General features: G+C 37.4%; 1 protein-coding gene and 1 pseudogene across 5 annotated transcripts in view; one reads left to right on the top strand and one right to left on the bottom strand.

The window, feature by feature from the left end:
- LOC308341918 (serine/threonine-protein kinase Sgk3) overlaps positions 1 to 21,617 on the top strand; it is a 140,889-nt gene that overhangs the window by 102,767 nt on the left and 16,505 nt on the right. For all 4 annotated transcript variants that reach the window (XM_080802050.1, XM_080802051.1, XM_080802048.1 and 1 more), the window contains 6 exons: positions 1,212 to 1,269; positions 7,048 to 7,131; positions 7,239 to 7,370; positions 11,205 to 11,317; positions 11,408 to 11,444; positions 12,043 to 12,129. In XM_080802050.1, the coding sequence (XP_080658176.1) occupies positions 1,212 to 1,269; positions 7,048 to 7,131; positions 7,239 to 7,370; positions 11,205 to 11,317; positions 11,408 to 11,444; positions 12,043 to 12,129 (511 nt within the window). The remainder of the gene's footprint in view (positions 1 to 1,211; positions 1,270 to 7,047; positions 7,132 to 7,238; positions 7,371 to 11,204; positions 11,318 to 11,407; positions 11,445 to 12,042; positions 12,130 to 21,617) is intronic.
- LOC308340703 (dnaJ homolog subfamily A member 1-like) lies at positions 12,824 to 13,621 on the bottom strand (annotated as a pseudogene). Its single transcript has one exon. The product of its transcript is annotated as a dnaJ homolog subfamily A member 1-like (transcript).

Below are 21,617 nucleotides of genomic sequence, written 5' to 3'. Positions count from 1 at the left end.
GGGATTCTTCACCAACAGTTAACACTGGGGCCTTGGGTACTGCCTCAGCCTATTTACTATGTTTGAGGAATTTGCATGATTTTTTGCTATTACGTTCGTTTAAAAAAAAACTATTTCAGTATCTCAGCATATCATTTAAGAACAAAGTAACTAGTCCAAAGAGCAGATTCTTGAAGAAGAAAAACACCTGAGCCTAGTTAAGTATTTATCTCCCTAATCTTTACCTGTTATTATTTAACCTAGACCTGGTGTTACTCTCATGTTTGAATTGACCATTTATCTCAGTAATGAATTAAAGAAAATTTAAAATCTAGGGGCACCTGGGTGGCTCAGTTGGTTAAGCGTCTGCCTTTGGCTCAGGTCTTGATCTCAGTGTCCTGGGATTGAGCCCCATGTCGGGCTCCCTCCCTGCTCAGAGGAGGGGTCTGCTTCTCCCTCTCTTTCTGCCTCCCCCTCCTGCTTGTGGTCTCTCTCTCAAATAAATAAAATCTTTAAGAAAAATAAAGGAAGTTTAAAATCTAAATGGAGTTATTCTCCTCTCCCTAGTCCAACTTGGGATTCGGTGTGTGTTGAAGGAAAAAGCTCTTCTGGCTGCTTTGGCTCCACTTTCTGCTGCCATGTGCAGTGTTGTTTTCACCTGACAGGTCAATATAAATAAAAGGACAAAAGTAGTATTCCTTCTGGTTTCTCTGCTGGATTTCCTGCATTACCATCTATGAGAATAAGCAGAGAGGTCTTTTATGTGTAATGTACAATAAGTGATATTATGTGTCCAAAGAATTGCCAGATGAGGTAGTCCTTGGAATGTTTTACTAATTTATATAGTTACTCAGTGTCCTTATTAACAACATGGGTGAGGTTTATGGTTAAATAAAATTGACTTCAAAACTATATATATATATATATATAGACATATAGATCTGTCCTTTTCTCCCAAAGGGACTATTAATGAAATCTGTCTTAAGCAGAACCTAACAAGGCTTTAATAAAGTTGTAAAATGTCTTATCATCAAGTAGATATTTACTACTATCCATTATTACCTATTTTATAGTCAAGATGAGGAACTACAAGTGTGAAACCTGGAGTCTTCATGCTAAAATATTTTTCCCAGTATTTTCTTGGTAAAGAGTGAGGTGCTAAGAAATGTTTAAAAGTTAACATCTTTCCAGTTTCTAGGAGACTAATTCTTGTCATCATTCATTTTTTTCAGTGCTAAACCAACAGACTTTGATTTCCTGAAAGTTATTGGGAAAGGCAGCTTTGGCAAGGTAAGAGTGTTTTTATTTTGCCGCTCAGTAAATAAGTACTTCAGGAATGCATGCCTTATACATTCCAGGCCACAGGACTTGGTGGTATGCAGGATATGGAGTTACGATGCTTTCTCTACTTTCAAAATACTTAGGTAGTTAAGGCGTTTACTCAAATTTTAACATAAAGTTCATTTGTTTGAGTGTTTAGATTTTTTATGAATAACGATGCCTTGAATTATTGGGTCCCCAGTGTTGGGTCCCCCAATAATGGATCCGTGATTAAAGGAGCGAGACTGATAAAAAGCGAAGGTCAAGCAAAGCTTTATTTTGCGCCAAGCATCGAGAAACCAACCGGCCGGGGCCACCCCTCTTACAGAGAGCGCGACCCCTCCCTGCCTCACAGACTAACTTTTATAGAGCAAAGGCCATGTGGTTGGGCCTGGCCACACACAGGTGGCGAATGAGATTGTAACACACAGAGAAAGCTGCACAGTCATGCTAGGTCACGCGTAAGTGACCAATTGAATTACAATTTTCCCTATAGTAGACATTTGAACTAGCCTATCACCTTGGTGAGAATTGGCGCCCAAAAGGTGGGGCCCACACTCCTGGGTAGCTAGGGAGACAGTACGTGCTTTACTGATTGGATGTCCCCACCTGACCGACTCATCCCTGCATTCGGGCTGTTATCTCTACCTGACCTGATCCACCCTTGTATTTGGGCTTTGTTACCTGGGACTGGTTTCCCGGACTTGCTTTTAAATAAGTTCCCCTGGCGGGGGCAGGGGCAATTTCAGTTTGTTCAACCGAGGTGGGGCCGCTCTGGCTAAATAGGCCCTTACAGAATATTCTGGCATATGCCCATCTTGGTGCATATGATGCATGTTGGTTGGATATACAGCTAGAAGTAGAACCAATGTGTCACACAGAGGCTGGCATACATTTAGCACCTATCATGTGCCAAGCAGTGTACTGGCTTCTGGTTAGTTAGAGAGTATTGAACAAAACTGAGAGAGTTACTACCTTTGTGATGCTTGCAACCTCATAGGGGAAAGAGGTGATTAAAAATATGCAGTCAGTAAATAATGAAAAGCAGTAATGGGGACTGTGATGTAAAATATAGAATAGAATGTATGATAGAGGACAATAGGCAAGTGGAGGGAAAATTCCTACTCAGGTGGGTTGGTCAAGGTCGGCTTCTTTAAAGAGGTTCTGTTTAGGCTGAAGCTAGAAAGACAAAAAGAACAACTGTGAAAATAACAGTTGGGGAAGGAAAGGGATGTGTGAAAACCCTGCCGTTCCTTGTACAGTGAGCGTCAGATGAATCACACAGCTTGACAGTGTGGCCATACCAAGGAAGGAGAATCTGCTTTAAGGCCAGAAGCATCGTAGATAGAGTTGCCAGAATCGTTAGATATATTTAAGTGCTTTTTTGCATTACGCTTCAATCTGCAGTGAAAATAAATATGCATGTGTTTAATTATGGTTTGCTACATTCTAAGCTTTGGGTATCTCTAGTTTGTTTTCTGAGTTCCCTGGCTACCAGAAACTATAACCATACAATTAAATCCATGTGTGTTAATTCAGCACATACATGTTGACCACCCACTACATGCTGGACATTGTGTTAGTACAGCAACAGAAAGTTAGAAAGGGATACTGAGCTCAGAATGCTCACAGTCTCTTGGGATGTTAGAGATAATCCGTTGTTAAAAACAAAAAACATTGTCTTTTGGAAACTTCATATTTAGATCTAGAGTCTACTAGGAATTGGTTCTTGGATATAGCATGAAGTTGTAAGGTCACAGTTCATTTTTTCCCTATTGATGTCCACCTGATCCCACACAGTTTACTGAAACAGCATTTCTTTCCCCACTGAGCTGCAGGGTAAACTTCTCATTTATCTAGTGTCCATATATGCATGGATCTTCTTCTAGATTTTATATTTTATGTTTATGTTTCAAAATATTATATATTATTCCATCAGTCTGCTAGACTATGTAGCTTGATATTCAACAAAACAGGTCCTCCCTCCTTGTTCTTCTTAAAGAGTTTTAGCCCTGGGGTGCCTGGGTGGCTCAGTGGGTTAAAGCCTCTGCCTTCAGCTCAGGTCGTGGTCCCAGGGTCCTGGGATGGAGCCCTGCATCGGGCTCTCTGCTTGGCAGGGAGCCTGCTTCCTCCTCTCTCTCTGCCTGCCTCTGCCTGCCTTTCTGCCTACTCGTGATCTTTGTCTGTCAAATAAATAAATAAAATCTTAAAAAAAAAAAGTTTTAGCCCTTTGCATATCTTTTTAAGTTTTAGAGTTAGCGTGCCCATTTCCAAAGTTCTGCTGGATTTTGATTGGGATTACATTTAATCTGTAGGTCAATTTGGGAAAAATTACTATTTTTACATTATTGAGTCTTCTAATCCATGACCATGGTATATCCCTTTCTTTCTTTCTTTTTTTTTTTTTTTTTTTTTTGAGATTTTATTTATTTGAGAGAGAGAAAGCAAGCAAGCACATGTTGGGGGGAGGGGTAGAGGCAGAGGGAGTAGCAGGCTCCCTGCCAAGCAGGGAGCCCGACTCAGGGCTCCATCCCAGGACCCTGGGATGATGACCTGAGCCAAAGGCAGAGACACCCAACCACTGAACCACTCAGGCGCCCTGGTATATCCCTTTCTTAATTTAATTCATCTTAACTTTTCTCAGTAATGTTTTATAGTGTTTTATATAGAGTCTTAGACATCTTTAATTAGATTTATTCCTGTGTGAAATTTCTATGCTATTGAAAACTGGTGTTAATTATTCAGGCTATATGTATGCCATTATCTGTGTGACACATTGGTTCTACTTCTAGCTGTATGTCCAACAGACATACATGCACATATGTGCTAAGAAAGGCATATGCCAGAATATTCATGGCATTGTTATTCATAAACTGTCTAAATGTCCGTTAAAAAGTGGATTAAACTGTGTACTGCAGTTTTTCACAGAACTAGAACAAATAATTCTAAAATTTATATGGAACCACAAAAGACCCTAAATAGCCAAAGCAATCTTGAAAAAGAAAAAACTGGAGGTATCACAGTCCAGATGTCAAGATACACTACAAAGCCACAGTCATCAAAACAGTATGGTAGTGGCACAAATATAGACAAAGAGAACAATGGGACAGAATAGAGAGTCCAGAAATAAACCCACAATTATACGGTCAATTAGTCTTCAACAAAACAGGCAAGAATATGCAACTGGACAAAGTCTTTTCAACAAACAGTGTTGGGAAAATTGGACAGCTACATGCAAAAGAATGAAACTGGACCACGTTCTTAAACCATACACAAAAATAAACTCTATTTGATTAAGACCTAAATGTGAGAATGGAAACCATAAAAATCCTAGAAGAGCACACAGGCAGTAATTTCTCTGACATCAGCTGAAAGAACATTTTTCTAGGTATGTCTCTTGAGGCAGGGGAAACAAAACCAAAAATAAACTCTTGAAACTACATCAAAATAAAAAGTCTCTGCACAACAAAGGAAATAATCAACAATACAAAGAGACAGCCTACTGAATGGGAAAAGATATTTGCAAATGACATAGTTGATGCAGGGTTAGTATCCAAGATAGATAAAGAACTTACACAACTCAACACCAGAAAACCAAGTAATCCAGTGAGAAAGGGGGCAGAAGAAATGAACAAACTTCTCAAAAGAGGACATACAGATGGGCAACAGACACATGAAAAGATGCTCAACAAATCAAAACCACAGTGAGATATACCTGTCAGAATGGCTAAAATCAAAAAGTGTTAGTAAGGATGTAGAGAAGGAGGAACCCTTGTGCACAGTGGGTAGGAATGCAAACTGGTAAACAGCCACTGTGGGAAACAGTATGGAGTTTCCTCAGAAAATTAAAAACAGAACTACCATATGACCCAGTAAGTCTACTATTAGATATTTATCCAAAGAAAATGAAAACACTAATTCAAAAAGATATATGCATCCTATGTTTATAACAGCATTATTTTACAATAACCAGGGCATGGAAACAAACCAAGTGTCCTGGACTTATGAGTGTATAAAGAAGATACAGTATATGTATACACTATATGTTTACACTATATGTAAATACACACACACACACACACACAGGAATATTATTGAGCTATAAAAAATGAAATCTTGCCATTTACAACAAAATGTGTGGATCTAGAGAGTATAAAGTCAGATACTGTATGATTTCATTCATATGCAAATTTAAGAAACAAAACAAACAAGAAAGTGAGAAAAGAAGACAAACCAAGAAACAGACTCAACTATAGAGAAAAACTGATGGTTACCAGAGGGGAGGTGGGTGGGGGGAATGGGTGAAGTAGGTGAAGGGGATGAAGAGTACACTTATCAAAAAAAAAAAAAGTACACTTACCATAATGTACACTGAGTAATGTATAGAATTGTTGAGTTAGTATACTGGAATCAAATTTTTTAAATTGTGTGATGTGTTATTCTGCACAACAGTAAAAATACAAAAATTGTGTTGCAGGCCACAACATAAATACAAATTACATTATTTAGAGTGAAAGTAGTCAGATATAACTTTATATGATTTCTAATTACATGAAATTCAGAAAAAAGACAAAACCTGAAATTGAGATAGTTGAGGAAGACAGGGATAAGTAGTTTCTGAAATAGGGCAGAAGGGGTACTTCAGGCTACTGATAATGTTTTATTTTTTTAAATTTAACATTTTAATTTAAATTCCAGTTGGTTAACATCCAGTGTAATACCAGTTCTAGGTGCACAATTTAGTGATTCAACACTTACATATAACACCTGGGGTTTTATGTTATAGTGAGGAAGACGACACATACATTAGAATATAAGGCCCAGTAGTGTCACTAGTCACTATGTCAGGTTATCTCAAAAATCCATTCATTCATTCATTTATTTTAAAGATTTTATTTATTTATTTGTTGGAGTGAGAGCACAAGCAGGGAGAGCAGCAAGCAGAGGGAGTAGCTGACTTCTGGCTGAGCAGGGACCCCGGTGTGGAACTCAACCCCAAGACCCTGGGATCATGACCTGAGCCAAAGACAGATGCTTAACTGACTGGGCCATCCAGGCGTCATTGAAATGGGTCACTTAATAGTTAACAACACAACTTGTTGGGCATCTTGAATCCCTTAAAGTTATTTGCAAAACCCTAAGTACTTTTTTTCTGGGGCAAGAGCTCCTAAATTTCCTTAGATGCTTGAAAGTGCATACAGCCCAGTCCATTGTAGAAACTCAGCTACACATGGTGCTTTTTTCTCTGAATGCTTCTGAATTAAAAACTTATAAGAGAAACCTAAATGTTAAAACAAAAATGCATTTTGATCACGTAGAAACCATTTCCTTTTCTGTTTTTTAATCTATCCATGAAGTTGATAGCCTCAGTATTTTCTAAGGACTCTTTAGGACTCAAGGCTGGCTTGTGTGCACACATAACACTGAACACATTTGAGAATCTCAAGCAGTATAGATTCTGGGACTTAAATTTAGTAAAAGTCTCAAACATGAGCACATTAAGTGACAAAGAATGGTACCTGGCTATTCAAGTGATTAACATCCCTTTTTTGTTACTGTTTTATTAAAATATCTAAGAAGAAGTGGAATAAAAATTCAGTAGTTTTTAGTTTTCAAGACTAAAACATTATCTGTGTCCAATTTAGACTTTCTTTGTACATAATTTAAATATGAATTTGTTGATAAGTGACTTATTTCTATCAAAATATTGAAATGTCTAATAGTTTGTACAATCTTTAACTACAACAGGTTCTTCTTGCAAAAAGGAAACTGGATGGAAAATTTTATGCCGTCAAAGTGTTACAGAAAAAAATAGTTCTCAACAGAAAAGAGGTAAAATAAAATAGTGTTGTTTTTCCTAAATCCATTTTCTCAATTAACAGAGTTGTTTTCTGGTATATAATACAAGTTGATCCTTTACTTTTTTTTTTTTTAAACAGCAAAAACATATCATGGCTGAACGTAATGTGCTTTTGAAAAATGTGAAACATCCGTTTTTGGTTGGATTACATTATTCTTTCCAAACAACTGAAAAGCTTTATTTTGTTCTGGATTTTGTTAACGGAGGGGAGGTGAGTTTTATGATTAGTTTTCTAATGTTGATAGTGTTTAGAAAAACTAGAATAAAGTCATAGTTTTCCTTTGCTTCTCAGTTTTTGGAAGGCTAGGCCAGCGTTAACAGCTATTGGATTCAAGATGCTGGCTAATAAGCACAAAGCAATATATAGAGAACAGTAAACAAATCTCTTAAACAGCTTATGGTGTGTAGGTGGGAAGAGTCATAAAAGAACCTTGATGTGAAGCTGCAGACTTCATGGATAATATAGCAAGAATAATACACTGAAACGTTAGAATAAAACGTGATTTGTATTTAGATAATTACTGTCTCTACAGTTGCATATAAAGATTACTCTAGCCTGTCATTGTCTAAAACATACAAACTATAATCAGACAAGAAGATCCTCTAATAAAGAGTTCTGTGGTGAAGTCAGTGTGGAAAACGTTTCATGTTCTATCCCATTGGCAATTAACAATATGTTTCTTGGTGATTCACAGTATGTTTCAGCATGTTAAAGACTTTGAGTTCTGCCTTAAACAAAGCAAAGATTTCTTTGAAAATATTTTCTTAGCATGCAGTCCCTTTCTGTTTGAACCAAATCTGTTAATAATATTCCCCCAAAACTCTGAATTAGAAGGATATTGAAATACATTTTGGAAAACGCTACTGTCATAATAATTACGGAAGTAGCTAACATGCATCAAGTATACTGAACGTGCCCCGGACTCTGGCTCTCTAGTATTTTATCTTCACAACAATCCTGTTGTATAAGATAAAGAAACTGAGGCACAGAGAAGCTTGCTCAAGTCATGTGGTTAGTAAGTATTAGAACCAGGAATTGAACTCAGGCAGTGTGTGATTCCAGGATTTAGAGAGTGGACCACCCCCTGTTCTTCTGTTTCTCAGTCCTCACACCTTTCTAATTTGATATCTGATCTCCGAATGTCTCTAAAAATTATTCTACCAGATTGTGTCCTAGACGTGACAAAAGGATCTTTCATCCCCTGGTCCTAGATCAGAGAGAGAGGAAAATAATTATTTCAAACTTAATATAGTATACTTAACTGTAGAATAAAGGAATTAGAAGGGAGACTGATGTCTATTCTGCAAACCTGAAAGGTGATCAGACACACCTGGGTCATTTGGGGGGGAGATCATTAAAAGAATCATTATTCAACCCTCTGCATCTGTATGACAAAAATGCCATATGCCTCCTTGGTGTAGAGGCAAAACTTTGAAGGTTGAAGATTTGAAGGTTGTCATTTTATTCTGTGCATACATGAGTGCTAACATATAATGAGAATTTATTGAGGGCCTGGAACTTTGTAATTATTTTACCTGCATTATTTCAATTAATCACTGTAACTCTTTGAGATAAATACTCTTCTAAGGCTCAGAGAAATTAAGTAACTTTCTCAATGTCACCATGTTTTCTAGTAAATGTCAGGTCCTGGATTTAACCTGGACCTGAGTACCAGTCCTTGACTTTGAAATGTCCTGCAATTAGATTAGATTAGATTAGATTAGATTAGATCCTATTGCAAGCTTCCTGCTTTGTCTGTGGCTTTTTGTCTTGTTTTGGGACCTTGCATCTGATTCAGTTTTACACAGTGAGCGCTCATAAACTGAGTGGCAGAGGTGGGAAAATGTAGGCTTGTACTCTAAAAAATAAACTTGGGTAAGATAATGGAAAATAAAAAGAATGGAATAGAATGTTGGGGTTGGTGGAGGAGAAGCTGAATGGGACAGTAGTAGAAGGGCAATAAACATGAGAAAGTACAGAGAGAGGTAAGAGGGATATACTTTCATTATGGGTTTCCTGTTATTCTTACTAGTACTGTCCCCTGACTTTTTTTTTTTTTTTTTTAAGATTTTATTTATTTATTTATTTATTTGAGAGGGAGAAGCAGACTCTCTGCTGAGCAAGGAGCCCCATGCGGGACTTCATCCCTCCTGGGATGGTGTCCTGAGCTGAAGGTAGCTGCTTAACCAATTGAGCCACCCAGGTGTCCCTCTTTTTTTTTAAATTTAAATTCAATTAGGCAACATATAGAACATCATTGGTTTACAGATGTAGAGTTCAGTAATTCATCAGTTGATAGTCCCTCTGATTTTCATACTTAACAGTTTAACCTTGACATGTGTACTTACTTTGATACGATACTAGCATATAGACAAGCCTTCCCTCAGCTCCTCATTAGTTTTTTGCCTGAAACTATTTGGTAGATTAAATAATAAAAGCACATAAAGTCCTCGGCATGGTGCCTTTGATTTAGTTAGCTATCGTTGGTGTATGATCAGATTTTCATTTTGGGTAGTTTTCATTAATATATTGGATAGGTGTGCTCAGATAAAAAAATAGAATATTACAGTACTATTAGTTACATCTAATAGAGGGAGTAGTAGGGCTAAACAGGAAGGAGTATTTCAGAAATAATTAAAAGATAAAAACAGAAGAATTTATTCAATAGTTAGATAGAGAGGCTAAGGGTAAAGGAACAGTCTAGATGAATCCCAGGCCAGCCTCCACATTCCTACTCTGTCAGGATCTGTTATAACTGATCTTCACCATAACCTTTCAGAAGAGGTTAAGAAAAATTGGGGGACAGTTTTTGTAAGTCAGAGAAGTTAAATGAATTGCACACAGAAAGAGAAGAACTAGGATTTGAATCCAAATCTGATCAGCTTTAAAACCTGACTCTTCTCACTGTACCTTCTTGCCCCCCGTGCTCAGAGGGCTGGGTAGAAAGTGATGTCATTAAGGATAGAATACAGCAGCAGTAGCAATAAATCTGCAAAAGAAGACAAGGGACTCTGTTCCAGACAAGTTGAATGTGTTGGCTTGTGAAATATTCAAGAAAAAGCAGCAGACATCAAGTCTTTGCAGGAGAGGCTCCAAGCAGAGGTGTAGGTGGGGTATGTCCACATGAAAGACGTCAACACAGAGGTGGTTAAAATCACTGGATGGATCAGGTTACCTGGGCAGGGTATTCAGAGGAAAAATAACTGGAGAAACTGAGGGCAGACACATTGCTATCCCTGTGGTGTCAGGGGCTAGAAAGCAGCGGAGATGGAATTCTCCAGGGAAGAAGGAGCGAGATCATTGTTTTAGAAGCCAGGGAACTTTGAGTAAGGACCTAGTGCAAACTTTGCCCAGGCAGGTGACCTAATGAGAAAAGGACCGATGGTAAGAAATAAATATGATTTCAGAAGTACAGGAAATGAACAGGAGAGGCTCCTGCTTAGCGCCAGCCATTTGGTACCACACTGGAATTCAGGTTTAATGTTGTTTCGCTTCCTCCCTGCCACCCCCAGAAGAAACCAAACCTGAATTTTTACTAAAAGTTTCTCCATTTTTAAATGTTAACAGTTAATTTAGATTTTTTTCTAAAAACAGTATTTGGCTCAAACACATTGTATCTGTGGGTTATATTTGGTCTGCCGCCCCTTGTTTCCAGTCTCTGAATAGTGTTTGATTTTTTTTTTTTTCTTTTTTTTCCAAATGAAACCACAGTCAGAAAAGGAGCTAGTGAGAGATCTTATTTCACTCCATGGCAATGTCAACATCATCGGTCTTGACTGATAATCCTTTCCAGAGTGGTAAGGACATTGCCACATTGAGGACTGAGGAATAAATGAGAGATGAGCAAGTTCAAGTTAGCAAGGGTAAGGAAAGATGTGTGGTTGAAGAGAGAACAGGGGGACACATACAGAGTCAGAGTTCTGTGCTTTTTATCTCATGTTCAGAAGAACCAAAATCCTATTTTTTGTATTTTATAGGATATATTTGTTTCACTTTATGTGTAAATGATCCTAATACCCATTTATTTCTTTTTCCATTTTACAGCTGTTTTTCCACTTACAAAGAGAACGGTCCTTTCCTGAACACAGAGCTAGGTTTTATGCTGCTGAAATTGCCAGTGCATTGGGTTACTTGCACTCCATCAAAATAGTGTACAGGTAGGTTTTAATGTATTTCTTGTAAAAACGTCTTTTTTTATTACTTTATTTCAGTTAATACTCAGTTTTGCTCTTCTTTCCTTTTAATAGAGACTTGAAACCAGAAAATATTCTTTTGGATTCAGTAGTAAGTATTATCTTTTAAAAAAATCTGCCAATTCTCAATTTTATTATCATTATACTTGGTGGAAAAAAGGCAGTCTCAAGGGGCAGCCTCATTTCATTTATGTAACAGTCTCCAAATGACAGAACTATAGAGATGGAAAACAGATGAATGGTTGCAAGGTGACAGAGACAGTGGGAATAGGGGAGTACAAAGATAAAGGGGTAGCATGAGTGTGTTCCTTAGTTCCTTTGGGGTGATGGATAGTTTTCTATCTTGACAGTGGCAGTAGTGACATAGATCTGTACATCTCTGCTGCATAGAACCACACTTACATATACACACACACAAATGAATATGTATAAAAACCATAGTGAAAACTGAATAAAATGGGCAGTCTGGTTAACAGTAGTCTACCAATGTCAGTTTCCTGATTTTCATATTTTACTACAGTTATATAAGATATCAGCATTGGGAGAAGCTGAGTGAGGGGTACACAAAACTCTATGTACTATTTTTGCAGTTTCCTGTGCGTCTACGATTATTTCAAAGTGAAATGGTTTTAAAAGTTGTCAGTTTATGCCCATGCATTGTTTTATCTTACTGACCCTCTGTTTGTCAGGGGCATGTTGTCTTAACAGATTTTGGGCTTTGTAAAGAAGGAATTGCTATATCTGACACAACGACAACATTTTGTGGGACACCAGAGGTAAGAAATAGGTTTCATTTGTTTTTTATATAATCATGTATAAAATATAAAAATGAATCACAAATTGCATATACAATATTCGAGATCAGAAAAGTAGAATAAAACTTGCATTTCAGAAAGCTTTTAGCCACTTGTATATATCTGATAATCATCCCTTCAGAATGTTTAAAGTTTATTGATTGTATTTTTTTTGCTTTTATATTTGCGTTTATTCTTAATTTAACTTTTAAAACACTAATATAGGGGCGCCTGGGTGGCTCAGTGGGTTAAAGCCTCTGCCTTCGGCTCGGGTCATGATCCCAGGGTCTTGGGATGGAGCCCCATGTCTGGCTCTCTGCTCAGCAAGGAGCCTGCTTCCTCCTCTCTCTCTCTGCCTGCTTCTCTGCCTACTTGTGATTTCTCACTGTCAAATAAATAGATAAAATCTTAAAAAAAAACAAACACTACTATAGTTGAATATTAAAACAAAAACAATAGCAAGTAGTGAGCTATGATTATAGTTCTTCACTCATTCACTACTGTATATAAAATGCCAGCAGTGTTATTCACTGGCCCCATTAAGAGGTCTGACACTGAACACCACCCCTGGGATGATGTTCATCATCCTCATATGCTTCCCCATTGTAATGGTGCCATCTTTCCTGATTTGGATCAAAGTCTGCCAGTTCTACCTGGTCCATTTCATCAGTCTCTTCTACTTCCTTCCTCTCAGATAGGAGTTTTTCCAGCAAGAGAGTTTATCAGGAGAGAGAAAGCCATTCTCAGGAAAGTTTACCTTAAATTCGATGATGAGGCAACCCTTCTCCTATGGTCTACGATAAATTGGCATGCCTTCATTTAGCACACACTTGATATCTCCGTGCTTGGCAATTTGACCTGGGTGAGAGGTGATGACAGTGGTTTGGTTGTGAAGAGTAGATACTAAATGGACTGATCCATTCCCCATGGCCCTGGCACTCCATGCACACAGATGAATTTGCTAAACCATTCCACGTCCTATCTGATGAATTCTTCTTTGCATTCCAGTACCTCAGCAATTGGGACAACATTCGACTGCTCCTTTCTTACCACCTCAGCCTTCACATTTATCGCAAATCACATTCTTTTGCAGAGCTGGTTTTCTTGTTGCACCATTATATAAATCTTCTAAGGTTACTGAGAGCTGATACACAACATTTTTACCTCTCTTTTCTCTCTGCATTCTTCCTCCTCCTCCAAAAAGCATATCAAAGATGTCCATGGGGGAGCCAAGACTACCACCAGCTCCACCTTCTTTAATTGCCTGTTACCCTCCTTTGTCATATAATTCCCTTTTCTTAGTATCAGAGAGTACTTAGTAAGCTTGAGAAATCTGTTTAAACTTCTCTCCTTCATTTGGTTTCTTATCAGGGTGGTAGTTCAAGGCCAGTTTCCTGTAGGCCTTTTTCAGTTCTTCTTGGGTGGCATTGGGTTTGACCCCCAAAACATCATAGTAAGTGGTTTCTTTAACCATTTTCTACAGCCGGTGAGAGGCCCGAGGCTGGTGTGGGGGAGAAGGAAGGAGCGCGTTGCTTGGCGCAGCTCGGGCAGCCGCCACTCCTCCTCCTCTCACCGAGCATTCTGGAAAGTTCCCTGATTGTATTTTTAATTGTGATTATAAGCTACTACAGATAACCCAACAAAGATATAAATTACGCTTATTTGTCTTTATCTTTGTTTTTTAAGATTTTATTTAAAGTCAAGTTAGTTAACATAGTGTATTATTAGTTTCAGGGGTAGAATTTAGTGATTCATCAGTTGCATAGAACAGTCAATGCTCATTACATCAAGTGCCCTTAATGCCCATCACCCAATTACCCCATCCCCCCATATGGTTATTTGTTTGTAATGTTAAAAGTTTACCTTAGACCTTTTTAAAGCATTTGATTAGATTTCTAATCCTTTTTTTAAAAAATCACCAATCAGCATGAAGAATGTATTAAAATTGCAATGTTTACACCACACTAAATATATTAATACCATTGAAATATACACTTTAAAATGAGTAAATTGCATGATATGTATCTAAATAAAGCTGGTTTTTTTTAAATAAGTTAAAAGCAGATATTGACGTTGCCCATAATTAGTGGCTGCTATATTGGTTTCTGTTTTCTCTTTTTCTGTGTGATGAAAATATTTTATAATAAAAAAGCCATGTATTTAACAGAAGAAAGTAAAGCAGTGGATGTAGAGGAAAGAAAATCGTTAAGTCAGGGTGCTTAGGTGGCTCAGTCGGTTAAGCATCTCCCTTCAGCTCAGGTCTGATCCCAGGGTCCTGGGATAGAGCCCTGCATCGGGCTGCCTGTTCAGCAGGGAGCCTGCTTCTCCCTCTCCCTCTGCAGCTGCCCTGCTTGTGCTCTCTTACTCACTCTCTCTGTCAAATAAGTAAATAAAATCTTGAAGAAGAAAAAAAAACAGAAAACCACAAGTCACAATTAATCAGAACATCTCATCGTCTAATCATGTTAGCTAGCAGAAAATGTATCCTTCCATTTGAGACAATAATAATCATTACAAGTTATGTTAAAATCTTGCTATTCTCCCTACACACACACACACACACACACACACACACACACACAGAGTTTATTTTAAACTATCTTAATTCTAATGTATTTATAGTGATCTTAGAAGCCAGGTAATACTTCATCTTTTTTTTAGAGTAATTGCAAATGTCATGATGAAATGTGTGATAAAATGGTTCACATGAGACTTAATCAAGATCAGAAAATTTAAGAAAAATTAAAAGTAAAAATGCTTTGAAATTTTTTTTCCTTCCTTTCTCTAATCTACCATAGCTCTTAGATATATTTGTAACCGTTCTAGTTTGGTTTGTGTATGAAGAAACATTTTTTTGTCAATGTATATTGAGTTTTTTAAATATGGATGCATTTTTTTGTAAATCATATCTCCTTTAAGTTGATTTTTTTTATTTTTTATTTAAATTCAGTTAACTAACCTGTAATGTATTATTAGTTTCAGAGGTAGAGGTCAGTGATTCATCAGCCTTATATAATACCCAGTGCTCATTACATCGTGTGCCCTCCTTAATGTCCATCATCCAGTACCCTATTCTCCTTAGCCCCCTCCCCTCCAGCAACCCTGTTTATTTCCTAATGTTAAGAGTCTCTTACAGTTTATCTCCCTCTCTGATTTCTTCTTGTTTTATTTTTTCCTCTCTTCACCTCTGATCCTCTGTTTTGTTTCTTAAATTCCACATATGAGTGAGATCATATGATAATTCTCTTTCTCTGAGTGACTTATTTCACTTACCATAATACCCTCTAGTTCTATCCACATCATTGCAAATGTCAAAATTTCATTTTTTGATGGCTTAGTGGTATTCCATTGTACACACACACACACACACACACACACACACACACATCTTCTTTATCCATTCATCTGTCAATGGACATCTGGGCTCTTTCCATAGTTTAGCTATTATGGACATTGTTACTATAAACATTGGGGTACAGGTGCCCCTACAGATCACTACATTTGTATCCTTAGGGTAAATCCCTAGTAGTGCAATTGCTAGGTCTTAGAGTTGCTCCATTTTCAACTTCTTAAGGACCTCCATGCTGTTTTCCAGAGTGGCTGCCCAGTTTGCATTCCCATCAGCAGTGTATGAGGGTTCTCCTTTCTCCAAATCCTCACCAAAATCTGTCATTTCCTGAGTGGTTAATTATAGCCATGCTGACTAGTGTGAGGTGGTATCTCATTGTGATTTTGATCTATATTTCCCTAATGCCAAGTGATGTGGAACATTTCTTTCATGTGTCTGTTGACCATTTGTGTGTCTTCTTTGGAGAAATGTCTGTTAATGTCTTCTGCCCATTTCTTTTTCTTTTTTTTTTTATTTTAATAAACATATAATGTATTTTTATCCCCAGGGGTACAGGTCTGTGAATCGTCAGGTTTACACATTTCACAGCACTCATCATAGCCCATACCCTCCCCAATGTCCATTTTCCCACCACCCTCTCCCGTCCCCCCTCCCCCCCGCAACCCTCAGTCTGTTTCTTGAGATTGAGTCTTTTATGGTTTGTCTCCCTCCCAATCCCATCTTTTCATTTTTTCTTTTCCTACCTTCCCCCAAACCCCCCCGCCTTGCATCTCCACTTCCTCATATCAAAGAGATCATATGATAGTTGTCTTTCTCCGATTGACTTATTTCACTAAGCATGATACCCTCTAGTTCCATCCACGTCGTCGCAAATGTCTTCTGCCCATTTCTTGATTAGATTATTTGTTCTTTGAGCATTGAGTTTGATAAGTTCCTTATAAATTTTGGATACTAGCCCTTTATCTTATATCTCATTTTAAACATCTTCTCCCATTCTGTCAGTTGTCTTTTGGTTTTGTCCTTTGCTGTGCAAAAGCTTTTCATCTTGATGAAGTCCCAATAGTTCATTTTTGCCTTTGTTTCCCTTGCCTTTGGAGACATGTCTACCAAGAAGTTGCTGCCTGTGTTCTCCCCTAGGATTTTGATGGATTCCTATCTAACATTTGGGTCTTTCTTCCATTTTGAGTCTACTTTTGTGTATAGTGTCAGGAAGTGGTTCACTTTCATTCTTCTGAATATACATAAAGAAAGCTGTCCCAGTTTTCCCAACACCATTTCTTGAAGAGGCTGTCTTTTTTCCATTGGACATTCTTTCCTGCCTTGTCAAAGATTGGTTGACCATAGAGTTGAGGGTCCATTTGTGGGCTCTCTATTCTGTTTCATTGATCTATGTGTCTGTTTTTGTGCCAGTACCATACCGTCTAGATGATTATAACTTCGTATTAGAGCTTGAAGTTTTATTACACCAGCTTTGGCCTTCTTTTACAACATTCCTTTGGCTATTCAAGGTCTTTTCTGGTTCCATACCAATTTTAGGATTCTTTGTTCCAGCTCTGTGAAAAAAGTTGATGGTATTTTGATAGGGATTACATTAAATGTATATATTGCTCTAGGTATCATAGACATTTTAATGATATTTTTCTTCAGATCCATGAGTATAGAACATTTTTCCATTTCTTTGTGTCTGCCTCAATTTCTTTCATGAGTGTTCTATAGTTTTCTGAGAACAGATCCTTTGCCTCTTTGGTTAGGTTTATTCCTTACAGTTTTGGGTACAATTGTAAATTGGATCTACTCCTTAATTTCTCTTTCTTCTGTCTCACTGTTAGTATATAAACATGTAACTGATTTCTGTGCATTGATTTTTTTTATCCTGCCACTTTGCTGAATTTCTATATGAGTTCTAGAAATTTGGGGGTAGAATTTTTTGGGATTTCCACATAGAGTATCATGTCATTTTGAAGAGCGAGAATTTGACTTCTTTGCCAATTCAGGTGCCTTTTATTTCTTTTTGTCTGATTGCTGAGGCTAGGACTTCTAGTACTGTGTTGAACAACAGTGGTGAGAGTGGACATCTCTGCCATCTTCCTGATCTTAGGGGAAAAGCTCTCAGTTTTTCTCCACTGAGAATGATATTTACTGTGGGCTTTTGATATATGGCTTTTGTGATATTGATATTAAAACTCTGGAGAGTTTTAATAGTTTTCTATTAAATCAAATTTCTATTTAATCAAGAAACGATGCTGTACTTCGTCAAATGCTTTTTCTGCATCTGTTGAGAGGATCATCTGGTTCTTGTCCTTTCTTTTATTAATGTGTAATATATCACATTGATTTGCAGAGGTTGAACAGCCCTTGCAGCCCAGGAATAAATCCCACTTTCATGGTGAATAATCCTTTTAATGTACTGTTGGATCCTGTTGGCTAGGATTTTGGTGAGAATTTTGGCATCTGTGTTCATCAGGGATACTGGTCTGTAATTCTCATTTTTGGGAGGGTCTTTGTCTGATTTTGGGATCAGGGTAATACTGGACTCATAAAAAGAGTTTGGATGTTTTCCTTCCATTTCTATTTTTTGAAACAGCTTCAGAAGACTAGGTATTAGGTCTTCTTTAAATGTTTGGTAGAATTTCCCTGGGAAGCCATCCAGCTCTGGACTCTTGTTTGTTGGAAGATTATTGATTACTCCTTCAATTTCTTTTCTGGTTATGGATCTGTTCAGATTTTCTATTTCTTCCTAGTTCAGTTTTGGTAGATTATACATCTCTAGGAATGCATCCATTTCTTTCAGATTGCCTCATTGTTGGCATATAGTTGCTCTAATATGTCCTTATAATTGTTTGTATTTCTTTGGTGGTGGTTATGATTTCTCCCTTTCATTCATGATTTTACTTGGGTCCTTTCTCTTTTCTTTTTGATAAGTCTGGACGGGGTTTATCAATCTTATTAATTCTTTCAAAGAACTAGCTCCTAGTTTCCTTGATCTGTTCTACTGTTCTTTTGGTTTCTATTTCATTGATTTCTGCTCTAATCTTTATTAATTTTCTTCTCCTGCTGGATTTAGGTTTTATTTGGTGTTCTTTCTCTAGCTCCTTTAAGTGTAAGGTTAGGTTGTGTATTTGAGATCTTTCTTGTTTCTTGAGAAAGACTTATATTGCTATCTCTTCCCTTTTAGGACCACTTTTGCTGCATCCCAAAGATTTTGAACGGTTGTATTTTCATTTTCATTTGTTCCTATGAATTCTTTAAATTCTTTAATTTCCTGGTTGACTCATTTCTTCTTTCATAGGATGCTCTTTAGCCCCCTTGTATTTCAGTTCTTTCCAACTTTCCTCTTGCGATTGAGTTCCAGTTTCAAAGCATTGTGGTCTGAAAATATGCAGGGAATGATCCCAGTTTTTTGGTACTGTTGAGACTTGATTTGTGACCCAGTATGTGATCTGCTGTGGAGACTGTTCCATGAGCACTTGAGAAGAATGTTTATTCTGTTGCTTTAGGATGGTATGCTCTGAATATATCTGTGAAGTCCATCTGGTCCAATGTATCATTCAGAGCCCTTGTTCCTTGTTGTTCTTCTGATTAGATGATCTGTCCATTGCAGTGAAGTCCCCTACTATTATCAGTGTGTTTCTTTAATTTTGTTACTAATTGGATTATATAAATGGATGCTCCCATGTTAGGGGCATAATTGTTCACAATTGTTTGATCTTGTTGGATAGACCCTTTAGTGTTGATACTGTGTCCTTCCTCATCTCTATTACAGTCTTTGGTTTAAAGTCTAATTTGTCTGATATAAGGATTGCCACCCAGCTTTCTTTTGATGTCCATTAGCATGATAAATGGTTTTCCACCCCCTCACTTTAAATCTGGAGGTGTCTTGGAGTCTAAAAAGAGTCTCTTCCAGACAGCATATCAATGGATCTTGCTTTTTTTATCCAATCTGATACTCTTTGTCTTTTGATTGGGGCATTTAGGCCATTTAAATACAGAGTAACTATTGAAAGATAAGAATTTAGTGCCATTGTACTACCTATAAATTCACTGTTTCTGTATATTGTCTCTGTACCTTTCTGGTCTCTGTTACTTTTGGGCTTTCTCTTCACTAAAGTATCCCTTTTAATATTTCTTGCAGGGCTGGTTTGGTGATCATAAATTCTTTCAGTTCCTGTTTGTCTTGGAAGCTTTTTATCTCTCCTCCTATTTTGAATGACATCCTTGCTGAATAAAGTATTCCTGGCTGCATATTTTTCTCATTTAGTACCCTGAATAGATCAGTTCTTTCTGGCCTGCCAGGTTTCTGTGGATAGGTCTGCCTCCAGTCTAATGTTTCTACCCTTGAAGGTGTGTCTGAGATTTGCAAGTTTCACTGTTATATGTCAAGGTGTTTACCTATTTTTATTGATTTTGTTGGGGCTTTGTCTGTGCCTCCTGGACTTGAATGCCTGTTTCCTTTCCCAGATTAGGGCATTCTCCAGTATAATTTGCTCCAGTATACCTTCTGCCCTTCTCCCCTTCTTCTCCTGGGATCCCAATTCTAATACTGTTTTGGTTTATGGTATCACTTATGACTTGAATTCTCCCTTGATATCCAGTTGTTTATCTCTCTTTTTCTGAGCTGCTTTATTCACCAACATTTTGTTTTCTATATCACTAATTCTCTCTTCTGCCTCATTTATCCTAGCAGTTAGAGCCTCCATTTTTTATTACATCTCATTAATAGCCTTTTTGATCTTGACTTTATTAGATTTTAGTTCTTTTATTTCTCCAGAAAGGGATTCTCTAGTATCTTCCATGCTTTTTTCCAGTACAGCTAGTATCTTTATAATCATTATTCTGAACTCTAATTCCAAAATCTCACTTATATCCACACTGATTAGGTTTCTGGCCACCAGTACCACCTCTTGTTCTCTTTGTACAAGTGAGTTTTTCCGTCTTGTCATTCTCTCCAGAGAAGAATAGATGAACAAGAAAACAAAATACTAAATTGGCAACAAGAACCCAAAACAAATCAGAAGAATGCTGAAACTGGGGGGAAAAAAATTAAAATTAAAAAAAAAGAGAGAAAATAGCCAGGTGAACAGAACAGACCAATACACTGGATCCTGTGTGTATTTTGGTCTGTTTATTAGAAAACTGATATCAAAATTGTGAAGAAAGAAAAACATATATGTACAAAAATAAATTTAAATATATTGAGAAGATAGAATGGTACTATAAAAATGAAAATTAAAAGACAAAAAAATAGAATATAAACAGACAGGTGAATGGAACAGAGCAGTACACTATATCCTGAGAGTATTTTGGTTTGTTTGTTAGAAGAATCTACATCCTTGGGGCCCCTGGGTGGCTCAGTGGGTTAAAGCCTCTGCCTTTGGCTCAGGTCATGATCTCGGGGTCCTGGGATCCAGCCCTGCATCGTGCTCTCTGCTAAGCAGGGAGCCTGCTTCCGCCTGCCTCTCTGTGTACTTGTGATCTCTCTGTCAATAAATAAATAAAATCTTTAGTTACAAGGATGGTTCAACATTCGCAAATCAACCAATGCGATAGAACAAATCAATAAGAGAAGAGAGAAGAACCACATGGTCCTCTCAATTGATGCAGAAAAAGCATTTGACAAAATCCAACATCCATTCCTGATTAAAACGCTTCAAAGTATAGGGATAGAGGGAACATTCCTGAACTTCATAAAATCTATCTATGAAAGACACACAGCAAATATCATCCTCAATGGGAAAAAGCTTGCAGCCTTCCCGTTGAGATCAGGAACACGATAAGGATGCCCACTCTCACCACTCTTGTTCAACATAGTATTAGAAGTCCTAGCAACAGCAAGTCAGACAACAAGAGAAATAAAAGGTATCCAAATTGACAATGAAGATGTCAAACTCTCTCTCTTCGCAGATGACATGATTCTTTATATGGAAAACCCAAAAGACTCCACCCCTAAACTACTAGAACTCATACAGCAATTCAGTAACGTGGCAGGATACAAAGTCAATGTACAGAAATCAGTGGCTTTCTTATACATTAACAATGAAAATACAGAAAGGGAAATTAGAGAATTGATTCCATTTACTATAGCACCAAGAACCATAAGATACCTGGGAATAAACCTAACCAA

The sequence above is a fragment of the Martes martes genome (assembly GCF_963455335.1).
Source record: "Martes martes genome assembly, chromosome: 4".
NCBI classification, from domain to species: Eukaryota; Metazoa; Chordata; class Mammalia; order Carnivora; family Mustelidae; genus Martes; species Martes martes.
The sequence above is the reverse complement of the archived record's forward strand: the minus strand, read 5'-3'. Positions and strand labels throughout refer to the sequence as shown.